General features: G+C 39.2%; 1 protein-coding gene across 3 annotated transcripts in view; it reads left to right on the plus strand.

The window, feature by feature from the left end:
- Positions 1 to 13,511, plus strand: part of LOC111252791 (uncharacterized) — a 35,596-nt gene that overhangs the window by 11,322 nt on the left and 10,763 nt on the right. Inside the window, exons 1-3 of one of the 3 annotated variants that reach the window (XM_022811240.2) lie at positions 4,328 to 4,436; positions 4,958 to 5,199; positions 12,513 to 12,699. In XM_022811240.2, coding sequence (XP_022666975.2) covers positions 4,343 to 4,436; positions 4,958 to 5,199; positions 12,513 to 12,699 — 523 coding nt within the window. In that variant the 5' untranslated portion in view covers positions 4,328 to 4,342. Of the gene's footprint in view, positions 1 to 4,327; positions 4,437 to 4,957; positions 5,200 to 5,974; positions 6,273 to 12,512; positions 12,700 to 13,511 lie in introns of those variants that run through there. The other 2 variants (XM_022811239.2, XM_022811241.2) reach the window with 2 other exon arrangements.

Genomic DNA, 13,511 nt, shown 5'->3' on the forward strand with positions numbered 1-13,511 from the left:
AGCGGAAGCGGTTTTTTTAAATTTTTGAAAAAATAAAGCTGGATTCTGTTAATAAATAAACGTTAGCATTGCTGTGTTATACATTGCTAGTGAAATCTGATTGCATTTACGTTGATTGGTAAAGAAACCTTCAGTACGATATACAAATCTTGAATCAATCGCGGTATTCGCTACTGCATGTAAATGGACACGGAGAACTCCGAAATTAGGCAATTTTCCAAAATTTCAGGTCCTTCGCATATAACTTCCCTCACGTGATATCTCAAGTCTCAATGGATAGCTTTAAAGGGTAGATTACTCGAAACACGCCTTTGCCAAATATAGCGTCATACACGATTCTTCGGAATGAGATGTTTTATAGTGATGAGCAGATTATCGATTGATCAAGACATTATCATTTCGAAATGTATGGTTGCCCATCTGTCATGCCTCAAATCCATGCTTTGCACCAACTCGGGCCAACCTCTTTACTTTTTGAAGCGAGATAAACCCTTCATAAACTTAACAGCTTCGGTTGAACCCTTTCAGCAAAAAAAGAAGTAATGGGATGTACCATTTCGCTTTATCTCTCCAAAAACTGATACGAGACCTATTGACAGAGTCATTATATTCACTTAAACTTTTCAGATATTGTTCTCCAAGGACGTTGGCGACATAGCTTACGCCAAAACCGACTTAACGACATACATGAATTATAATCTGATTAAGTAGACTAGATGATTCAAAGCAGACTCGAAGCGATCTTCTCGCCATTATAGACGTAACACAGCCAACCAGATCGTCTGATATAGTTCATGCTGTACTTGGGGGGGGGGGGGTCCGAATGTTATCATGTCGCAAATGCGGGTCTACATTTTACGAGCCCACACTTTCAGATCCCCACAGGCGGAGAGGAAATTAGATTATTTCTAGTGACGGTAGAAGTAATTGTAGCAGTGGCGTCTGAACGTGGTCAGGTTTACGTGTCGATTCGGCTTAACAATCCCAATATTTTTGACTGCACAATGACGTTTAACTAGTCATTATTCTGGATCGTCCACTACGCACATACCATGTCTGGGGCTCTAAAAATAGGGCACGAGAGAATTTATCGATGACTCGAGATTCTTCAAAATGTTATAGCTGATAGCGAATCTAACTATGTGTTTTGGCGTAGACATCTATGCCGTAACGCTAGTACTACTGCACAAACTAAGCGATTGGGATGTATTTTTATGCAAGCCCTCTAGACTTGTGTACATAATCTATTAATGTTGTTTAAAATCACTATATATTGTTAACGAATGGGCCGCATCATTGTAGTTTACATCATAACATTGGTAGCTAATGTTTGCGGTAGGTCTGTACGTGCGTATCGCGTTAACTCAACGTTAAGGCATCCGCTGTATTCAAGCGAAACAGACGGCTCTCTTTTGTAACGCAGGAAACACGAAGCGAGGAGGATACTGATATCCTTAATCCATAAAAAGCTTTTCCGATGTAATTTTTTCCAGCCGCATAAAAATCCTTTGAATTTAGCATATCCTTACTTCGATTAGTTCGCTTTCATTGACCTTTTCATCATGGTGCTATTTTCTAAAACATATGCGTTGTAAAAATTTAGGCGACGACTCTAAAAATGGGAGCTGAAGAATAAGGCTATTCCGGGCCTGTCCTTGCCTATGCGCGTCCAAATATGTGGGTCAATTTATGACCCAAAATTATTATGAGCAATTGCGAAGTTAGCAATCTTTTAATAAGTTCTTAGTGGGTTGTTATCTAATTGGGTTGCCCAGATAATTTTTTTCAGCTCAACTGTTAGAAACGACTTTATCGCAAGCTAGGCAAGACTTTTAGTTAATACTAATTTTCGAATACTTTCACTAAATATATTCACTTTTTCAGCTTTCAAGTATCTCGGCCAACTTACAAGATTCTTCCTCGTTATTTACTATCTACGCATGAAGACTGCAAAATGTGAACTTCCATTCGCTAGTTACGCAGACGAAACATTCTATCTGACACATGCGAGAACAAGTAGTCGGATAGCAGTATCTCTAAGTTCCTAGCTAGCAAAATTTTGATCTTGAACTTTCGTTCTAGATCAAGACATTGTTATTCTTGCCTTGAACTTGACTTGTGCAGAAGGACACTATAAGGCCAAATTTTGTGCTCCGGTAGATTTACCATTAACCTGCTGAAGCTAACTTTACCTCATGATGCTACTCCATTACGAGACATTCGTCCTGGTAGCTAAATGTTATCACAAGGCTATGAGTTTTCAATCACTTGCTCTCTCGGCCTATTTCAACGTACTTTGAAAATCACTAGGGAGTCATCCGCGACCCGCACAAGAGAAAAGAAATAGGACATATAAAGAGAAATAAGTTGGATGTAATCATCTTTCCATATAAAAGTGCTTATGTTCTGCTGTTTTTAGTCTTAAGCATACCAATTCTGTATCAGTTATGTTGGAAAATCTTTTACCTGTTGTTGTCAATACAAATTATTTAAGTAGTTTAAATGTTAATATGACAGATTTGAAATTCTATCTAAATACGATCCGCCTGATAGATCTAATTGGGGGTGTGCTCTGGCCAATAGCTTTGTTAATAGTACATAGAAATATTATAACGAATTATTATATAAGAATTACATTGTATTATATTATATATATAATATTATATAAGAACGAAATATAGCAGTCCGTTCGTTACGATGCGAACAGTTATCTGTCCAGGCCAATAGTTACACTGATTTGCGTGAAGTTATTTGAAAATAATCATCATCTAGCAATGATCGGATGTCCAACTGTTTTGCCTTCAACAAAGTAGCTGCAATAAAACGAAATATTACGAAATAAAAATAAACGAAGGCACTATTCGGCATCATTATATATATATATCTCAAAAGATATTTCATTCATCCGCACAGATTGAGCCCGCTAATTTATCTTCATCAATTCATAAGAAGATGTACAGCTTGGTGCAGCATTAATCGTTCTCCTAAACAACAACAGATGGTGATTAGTATGAATTTCGAATATGACTTTGCCTTACTCGGACGCCAGCTTCTATTTACGATGCTCTTTTTCGGTCCAGTCTTTTTTTCGCTTGCTACTTTTTACGCTATTTTGGCGCTCAATTTGGTCCTTCAACTTGGTAGCACATTATGCATAATTATTCGTTGTCATCAGTCGAACAAATGGCCCGCCCGTTCTTACGGTGTCTATCGGCGATCAGGGTGGGCGCTATATCACCGTAAAGATAACGTAACGTGTACAGTGAGTTATAAATTAAAATTATATTTGCTCTCGGAAGTGAGACCCAATAAAAAAACTGGTTATTCATATAATTGTGTCTTAGATGAAGTAGATTATTACGTCCGAATCAGCACTTCCCAATGATTTAAGGAAGCATGGCTCTATCTGGGCGATTTAGACATTCGAGAATAACGTAAACGATGTGAAACCTTCTACTCGGGTATTTTAGTTAACCTTAAGATTAATCTATTTTGACCACAGGTAACGTTGCTACAATAAGTAAATTCGACAAAACGAATGAAGAGAAATGTCGAGCTTGCTTTACCAATCAAAAACATTTGTCGACCACGAAAAATTCGCGTCATTAGATTCTTTCTAATGGGATTAGTTGCAATCAGCAAATTTTTCTCACAACTATATCGGATCTACGTGAATTATATGCTTCCTCGTTTATCCCGTTTGAGCATACATACAGTTATTTACAATATGTAATACTGGGCAATTAAGGTTAATTTGTGTCGCCGTATCCAGAAGTCCGTATGTCATCTGTGACCTTGTATCTGGTTTTGTTCTGGCAAACGAATGTCTCGTCACCACCAGTACGAAGCTTAGTATTACATCAAATTAGAGTATCGGGGAAAGAGCCCGATTCATTCTAACCATGTCAGCGGTCCAGCTCTAATTAGCCTTTTTGAACAACGCAATTCCCGAACATCCATATACTCGTGCAACAATACAAATACCATGCGGGCCAAAAATATCGGAGTAGCTCGACAAAAAACAACGTTGACAGTAGAGAACTCTTCATTTCGTACCTGTTAAAGTAGAAGGAGATACGTAAATTACTGCAATAAATAGGGATTCGACTGTGTAACGACGTTCGGAGCATTTCCTTAATCTATCCAAAGTCTTTTGGTCCATTCTCTATATAAATGTTATATAGTTTAGTGTAAGCATAAGCAATGCATACTTGAATTAGCTCTAAATTAGTTTTTTTCTTCGAACGCCGGCCTGACATATGATAATTTTCACCATTCGATATTCTAGAGCAGCGGCGTCGAGTTCTTTGGCTTCTGCTGGCATTATTTCTAAAATTGGATTATGTGTCATCTCTTAGAAAATTTTATCCGAAAGGCTGTTAAAGTTCAAAGGCAACCAGGACGATCCACTTCAATCGAGTTCAGCCGAGTGGCCCGTGAGTAGACACGAGTCAAAAATATCAATCTACCTTCGACATAGTGACAGTATGCGTATACAAATAAAAGGGTATCACAACAAACGGTAAATTATGTTGCTGTCAACTTGACTTGGGGCTTGTTAATACTACGTCGCTATATGTAGAGCACGCGTTTAGAAAAAAGATAAATAGGTGTATAATGGGAACCATGCACCATCTGTTGCCTAAAGGAATGTGCAACAAACACACCTTTTTTATAACGAAAAGTTTATTCTTGATGCTATACGATACGAATGTGCAGATTGATGATACATTTGATAGGACATGCATGCTTCTCGATAATGACGCCAGTAACGTAGGTACACCAAGTGTTCGGGAAAGTATGGCTCAAAATGAGAGACGATGGGGTTGGCTACCCGTCTTTTTTCTAGTCCCACTTCGCCTTCTCGTCTAAAAGGGTTTCATTTATAATTAGTTATTAGAGAATTGATGCCCGTCTTCTAACTGACCGGCGTATTCACTTTTTATGTCCTTCGCAGTTCGCACCCCGATCGAAATTGGCGATGAGGAGGCTAAAAAGCCTTCAGAAGACTACACGGCAGGGAAAGTCGATACCTTCCCCAACGGTGAAGCTGCAATGCCTCCGGTGGGGCAAACAGGACCTGCTAGCGTGACAGAACCACCTGATGGCCGTGAGAATGCGCCTTTGAAGCCACAGCTCTCCGCGAAATTAGCGCGGAGCGTCAGCAATCGTACGACTAGACCCCAACGCTGCAATCGGGTAAATTATTAGCGTTAACAGGATAGAGTGTAAGTAATACCCATAACTGAAAACTGAGCCAGGATTCAAGCAGCTAAGCTTATGCTGCTTGGTATGGTCTTAGATCTTGTTTAACTTGCACTTACAAGTAGGCATGATGTAACGTGTTCTTTTACTGGTCTTTGACATATGATTGGTAAGCGGCCAATGACCAAAGATCCTTAAGAAGGTGCCCTGGTGCATTTCGGATCTGAGGTCTAGATATCCTGACGGTGCTGGTACTACGTCGGTGGCAACTAATACAACATAAAATTGTATTGTCATCCTTCGTTGTCCTTATGTCCTCGATCCTCTCTACGCCCTGTTTGGATATACATATATATATATATATATATATATATAAGGGAGACGACTGAGAGAGAGAAAGCCAGGCATATAACAGAATCACGTTAATATTACCACCTAAACAATATAAAACACGCTGCTCTGGTAGATCACGCAATTAATTGCTATGTCATCATGTAACGTACATGAACTCATTAAACTTATATCAGCCCTTGGAATCAATGTCATCACATAGCTGATACATACTGTTCACACCAGAAGCACTAGTATCTGTGAGATGCATAGCAAAAGCTGAGTGTGAAGTCCTTCTTTAGCGACAACAGTATACTGTCATTGATGACACGTGCTATTTCAGAAGTGGACTAGCTAACTCTGCTGTAGCTACGGATGTCTACAGACACAGAGGATAAGGGCGGTACAGGTAATAGTTGAGTTGCCACGGACGGAATAACCCCGCCGACGATCGGATGGTAGCCATCGCATGTGACCTTAACTACGTAAGATTTGAGAAATCTCCTCTGAGAAGTTTCCACCCGCCAAGATGGTAATGCAGTCGACAGTTTGCTGGTCACCACCATTAGCTCCTATTAGCAACAGCAGGGCAGTATAGTATGAATCCGTGTGTGAATCTGTGGATCTGAAACTGATTGTGGTATACCTAGTGCATAATCTGTGCCGACAGTATGGCGTCGGCGGAAGAGCTCAAACGGTCGCAGAGTTCGGATGGAAAAACTCTGACACAGCCAATGGTATACTTATTGATCCTGGCATTACTGATGAAGCAAATGTTTTTGTTCTAATAATGCGAAACGGAGCGAATAGCTGCTTAAAGTTAACGATTCTACTGAACAGAGAGTGGGAGTGTTAATTGTACGGGTAATGGCGGGCAAACGGAGATATTAAGCAAATATAGATAGGTGGATAATATTCTACCAGCGACTCCACTGTTCATTGGTTATTTGCGTGGAAAAACTAACGTGGTGACGTATTCAAGGTCCTGTATATCAAAAAAGTTTTGCTGTAGATATTATGGCTCAGGCAGTTGCTTTGCGTAAAGCGGCAGGTGTTCGTATTGTGATTCGTCTGCCGCTGAGAGTAGGACTTCCGTCAAAGAAGATTCGATGGAGCCTTTTAGCGTCTTGAACCTTCACTATTGAAGCCTTGCATAGTTTTTTTTGACTTTAGGCTAAGCAAGGGGTAAAGCCCGTTGCACCACCCAATAAAAGATACCTAAGAAAATCTTGTGTCATGTAGTCTATTTACTGATCATCGAAGTGGGTGGCATAGAATCAAGGTACGCCTGTACGATCGCACTCGTATAATGCGAATGCACCGCTGTAAAGTAGATCGTCTCTTATGCTACAAGTAACTATTACCATTAGTAACATGTTTGTGTTAGCTCGAGCAGACAATATATGAAAAGCAGATGTCTGTTTGGCATTTAAAAATATGTGCTATGATGTACATATCCTCATGAGGTTCGGCATGCTGGCTACGTTGCCTTGAACCCCTCTACGGCACCAGGCCAAGAAACCATACTACAAACGAGTCGCTAAAAGGATAATAAGTATTGAAACTAATTAAAAAATTAAAATTTCAATAACATGCACTGAATGGCCAGTTTGATCGAATCAATGTGAAAGGCTTCAATTTGATAACTTGTGTGTACTAAATTATATGTTAGTGATCATTTTTACAAATAACTTATGTACCGCTGTAAACGTATAGCAGTCAACTGCAATACTTAGTAGCAAGTCGTGTTAGGGCTATTAACGGTCAGAGAAGTAAGTGTCTGAAGTAAAACTTGACGGGGATTTCTGATATTTTGGTTTACACTGATTTACTTAAACGAGTAAATCTTACCTGTCCACAGACATCCGAAAAACAAACAGTATTATAGCAACTGCTATCAGATCGCATCACTCAGAAGTTACCGTTTAAAGTCTGCTACTATTGGTAACTCAAAAAATACGTCTTTTTTTTTCTCGGTTTAAGCCTCAAAGCGAGCCTGTGCGACAGAGAGTGTTTTCCACTAGTTTTTCAATTACTTGGTTTAGAGTTATTAAGTGGCGGCCACGCGAGCTTTTCCGATCCCCAGGCCTACCGTGACCTTGAGGCTGAAATGCACGATCTTATTTGACTTGATATTTATCGGGATTTTACTTATGCTTTTCAGTAACCACTATTACCTCATTGGACTTACAAGATGTCAATGGTCCGGTATGCAGTAGAATCTTTTCGATAAGTTTCTTCTATAATATAAAATGGAGATGACTGACTGAAATCATTACTGCCTCACGCTGTTTGCCCAACAATAAAAGGAGGACAAGAAACCTGCAGTTGCCATGTATAGCCTTTCTGCTGTCCTTTCGTTTGTAAAGTATCATCTCTCACCATTGGTACGGGCAGGTGCATAGCTATTCCATAACACATTTGCCATATTGTATTCATCTGCAGTTCTAGAGTGACGTAACACTCTAGTGCTAAGCGGGACTTGAACGTAATAGCTATTTAGAGAGGGGGTGAGAGGGAGAACGAAAGGACGGGAGAAGGGTGCCGAAAAAGGAAAGAGACAAAGAGGATATAGGTTACGACAGACAGAATAATAGACGGAGAGGAGAGAGGGAAAGCTCTGTATATATTTTCTATTTGTCAAAGAGGCACGTTTATTCCTTTGTATATCGACATGCTCAAAACACAGATTTCATAAACGAATTTCTTGAAATGTAATATTGCTTGTATTTTGTTTAGCATTTAACATGACTGATACACAAACAATGTCAACTTTCAGTTGTGTAATTAAACGTTTCAATGTCGTCAGCGCAAAAAATACGTTTGCCTACGGACAAGTGGAAATTCGTTTTTGGAAAATCGCTTCCTTTTCGCTAGCGCGCCATATGTTCCAAAGTGGTGCTTATGAATCCTACTGCGTTAAAGAAAACCATCGAGCTCATAATTACGGTTTCCTTTTTTCGAAGACTAGAAAAATTGCTCAGCAACAGTCACGTCATGCATCATTCTAGTTATTTGAAAATTTTACAGTGGTTAGCAGTGGTTTACATTTGGCGAACTGTTGGGCACTTTGAAAGCTTTGTAAAAATGGACTTTTGTGGAGACAAAACCCAAAAACAAGCTTGCATTCCGCTTCGAGACTAGAACGTTCCAGCTCAGTCAATAACTATGCAAATTTGCCTTTTACAATAGAACGCAATCTTATTTCTCCCTGTAATAGCTCGCTATCGGTCTCACCGACAGAGGTTCAGAGAATATTATCATAGGAAATTTCACAAAGGTCGACTTCAAAAACAGGCATTAGTAATCGTTGCTAAATTGATATCATACACATCTAACATTGATAAAATTATAACGCGGCAACCAAAGTTCGCTTCCGTTAAACAAGCCATTAAGCACTATCTGAGGTGAAACGAGTATATCAAAGACCCATTCAAGTACAACGTACAGCGTATCCATTAGAAACACCTAAGAACATGCCCGGCCATTTTTCAACGGGGTAGCCGTATTAATATTTTTACTCCTAGTGGTCGTTGTTTTACTTGGGCTTATTTCGAACTCGTCTGCTTTGACCAATTCTTGTGTTTATATTTTTGTCAGAAGGCGCTAGCATAGCAAAGACACGCGCTAGTGTTCTCGAATATATTCCATATATTTTCTAGAGCTGCTGTCATTTTGAACAACTATGTTCAAAATGGGTTTTGAAAGCAAGCGACCTTCTTGTCTGATAACGATGCATCATAATTCGAACATTAATTTTTTTCCGTAATAATCGATAGGTACTTCCTGTTCTATAGAATGAGATCGCTAGATAAATCCGAAATTAGCGTTGCAGTTCTAGTTAGTCTCATTCTAAACTTACTGATTGAGAAAAAAAGGTTTAGGTTCCCTGTTGGCACATTTCTACAAATATACGTCTAAACTATAAATATACATGTGTTTTAAAATAGGAAAAATGCATGAGCTAGACCTGTTCAAACTGTCGGTCACCTATAGAGCCTATGCAGATAATTATTCTTTTTTTTTACATACAAAGTTTTGCGGAGCGATTTGCTTCGTTTACAGTAGCGAAACTCCAGTTATTTGACCATATGTACATCACGTAAAAAGCCAATATACTGTTGCCTTATATAATATTATATACATAATATTATATATATATATATATATAGTGTCATTGAATTGCCGAACGAGCTAAGTGTTTGCGTTGGACCAACACAAACATAATGATAACGTAATTTATACGCTCAATAGATGGTAGATTGTCTTAAATAACTGTAAAGTCTCTTCGTAACGATGTACGCATAAGCGCCGATCTTCATTAGAACTACTGTAATCAAGATCACAAATCAAGGGCACTTTTACCGTATACAAAAGCAATTATTACGTGCTGGGCTAGCATAGTTTCCTTATAATTTTAAGCAAATGACACAAAATATTGAATACACTATACGTGTTACCTCAGGCATCCCTGCTGCTGTGGTCACAAACCTCCCAGGAACGTATAAATATAATCACCGGAGATAATGACATGTTCGTTACATTATGTGAGAGCGATGGAGTATATTTGAGGCCTCAAATAGTTTCATTAGGTTTCGTATATGTTAGGACATTTTTTTAAAGTAACAAGCATTGTTTGAAAAGTGTATATTCTGTTACTTAATGGTTTAATGGTTGGCATCATGTTGATCACAATGGGAAAAGCGAGGATTAAGATAATTTATAAAATGACGCGGATAAATATCATCTGTCCTGGGCGCTCAGTCACACTCATTGGCCCTATAGAACCCCTCGCTCTAAAATGGCGGGATTTTTAAAAATCTGTTGGTCCGGTCTGCAATTCGTGTCCAACGAACTTGGACAGCATTACAACATAATTCGCATAAATAAAAGGGTCCAATTCAAAACAAAAACCTATTATATTGAAGAATAGAACATGCCCAAAAGTTTGTGGATAGAAGGTTAGTAAAAGCTTCTTCAAAGGTTTATTCCATTATCTCTGCGTATGTTTATCAATCGAAGACTGTTCTCTTTCGAGGCAAGACCGCCTGTCAGGATGCGGTTATCCAGCTCGCTATGAAGTGATGCGGAAAAGTAAATTCTATTCCAGTTTTTCCACTCCATGCGAAGGCTTTGTCGTGTCTTACCTAAAAAATGCTTCGATAAACAACTAATAATAATAATATGTCTTTTTATATCTGTTCCCTGACACATCAGTGATAAACTGGCATCTTTTTACCGTTTACCACAGCGCAGTCTAATGCTTGCATCCGAAAGACTAAAAAACGAGTGCTTCCCATGTAGAATGTCATAAGCGTTAAGCACGAGCTTAATGAAACAGTAATTACGTTGTGCTAGCTTCTCTAGCGTATCCGGAAACGCTCACTGACACTGCTAACATGTCTGTTGAAGGCATGGACATGCCCAGCTAAAAGAGGCCATGTAAAACTATGGAAACAACAGGATCATTGTACTTTTGCTATGTTGATCCCTGAATCATTAAAAGATGATTTGGTCAAGATCTGGTTTCCTAGAATTGACTACTTTCTGTAGCTCATAGGCATATTAACACTATTCGGTAAGCGACTTCCGGCTTCACTGGGTGCAACACGAAAGGCACCATCTTTATGATATGCGTATTCCTTACTACTCATAAGAACTATTAATGCTGGAAGCCAAAATTTTGCCCCGGCAATGGCCATTACGTTTCAAAAGGTTGCCGAAACAGTTTGTTCGATTGAGACAATCGTTGGGAATTGAAAAATTGAAAAAAACTGGACTTATTTATAGAATGTCGCTCGATTTTGGCTTTGGGCCTTGTCCATTTCAGGTTTAGTTGATTACCAGAAAACTTCAGTCATTGTTAGGTTCCGAAATTCGTTATATATGTTTTACTTATGAAAGAAAAAGGCTTATCGAATCGCTCAAGCTAAGGGATGCGTTTGAAATTTGTGCGCTTGTACCCTCCAAGCGAATGCGTCATTATACAATATTGGTAAGCATAAAAATCAAATGCCTTTCTGGTAGTAGAGGCGTGCTATATTAACCCTAGTAAAAACACGTAGACAAGCAATACAATAGAATTCATTTTACCCGGCTGGCCTAATAAAGCCAGTAGAACTAATAGTAGTATTTCTAACCTTCCAGAATTTCGAATACAGCCGCTGTTAAAACGACACAGTTTCTGGTTCGAGGCGAAAAGTTCCTTTTAATTGTTTACTCTGATAGGATGTGGCCAAATAGCAGCCAGGGGACGTCCATATGTCGCAAGAGAAAGGATGAAATAGGAGCGGCAGAAAAGGTCACTGAAAGGAGAGAGAAAAGGACACGGAGAGAAAAAGATGGGACGAGAAGAAGCATATAGATGGAAAAAAAGAGAGAGAGAGAGAATTCGAGATAAATAGAAGTAAAAGGGAGAGGGAAAGAACAGAAAGATGGTACCTTGGCAGCCTCGTAAATTTGGATGAATACTTGGCATAAGTCAATCTGGACTGGGTCACAGATGCATGGATTTCAGATGCAATCACTAGATTTTATTATGCATCTGAGAATTAGTTTTAAGAATGAGTCATTTGTAGCCGGGTCGTGGCTCCCGCTCTGTAGCCAATCGAGAGAACTCCTGGGGACTCTTCGTTACACTGAATGGCCCAGGTGATGGCGACGTGTCCCTTAGATCGTATCTAGATGGCCTGCTGTTTCAACATACAATCAGGTCCTTGAGGAAATTGTTTATTTTTTCAAGTGTGTTGAGCAATCATATATTAGTTATTTATACAGATTTTTTTTATATAGATTGACATCTACTCCTCCAAACCCAGTCACTTATGCCGAGCATCCAGGTCAAAAGTGCTAACTTGTTGATATCATACTAATCAATGGAATGGAAGTGTTAATGTCATTCTAAGCGGACGTGTGGTCTCGTTAGCTGTGAATGCCCTTTTAACGTAATGTTTGCCTTTTGATTTTCTCTGTCATAGCTTCCACCTCCAGATGGTGGTTGGGGTTGGATGGTGCTTCTGGGAGTAGTAATCGGCAATATCCTCATCATTGGACACGCAAAAACATTTGGAGTTTACATTAGTACGTTCATCGAACGTTTCAACGAAAAGCCATCGACAGTGGCGTGGATTCAGTCCATACAATTCTCCTTTTTCCTGGGTTTTGGTAAGTAATTAAATGGGACTTTCCTCAGAAGCCAACCGAGCAGTATATATAAAACGGATTGTCTATTTTATACTTAAATGAAACGTCGTAAGCTCACGTCATTCTCATCTGTAAAGCACCCTTGCGCTGCACTCTCTCACTTTCTATATATCTAATCCACGTCAAACGTGTTTTCTTATATAAACGCAAGCGAAAAATCTTCAATCAAGGTTCTGGTCGATCGGACAAATGTGATATTCTTGCTTGCTCCTTTTGGTGCGTGTATCCCAACACGCGTTGCTCTGATACAGGTGTATCTTTGAAGTAGTTTGAGTGCAAGTAGAGAGCATTATATAAGGTAGAGGTTGAGGTTAGCTGAAGTTTCGCTAATTTTCTCAGGGTAGCTTCGGCCCTATTGGCCCTTTAAGCCTTGAAATTAGCGTTTCCGTCTATACTGTATTAGAACATAGCCATCCGAGAAGGCACGGCTGATATGCAATAGCACTTGTACCCATTGTTATAGTTTTGTATCTCTTAGGATGCAACGGCAAAAATAAAATTCTAAAACGAAGGAGACGGACTCAGCAACTTCAGACGGAGTCCGAATGTTCCACTCCACAAGTCGTGCCCATTAAGACTCTCCTACTCGCGATGCTGTTTTTTTGTGTTTTCTAATCAATTACAAAAATATTAAATTCAATGCTATGTTTATTTGATACTGTCGACAACTGTTTGCCATCGTGTAATTGTTCTGCCGACGGAAATCTCTATTGGACATAGAAGCTGGCTACACTATATATAGACGTAATTACTTTATTTTGGTATATATCTTG

This window comes from Varroa destructor, unplaced genomic scaffold, assembly GCF_002443255.2.
Source record: "Varroa destructor unplaced genomic scaffold, Vdes_3.0 BEIS01000006.1, whole genome shotgun sequence".
Lineage (NCBI taxonomy): Eukaryota > Metazoa > Arthropoda > Arachnida > Mesostigmata > Varroidae > Varroa > Varroa destructor.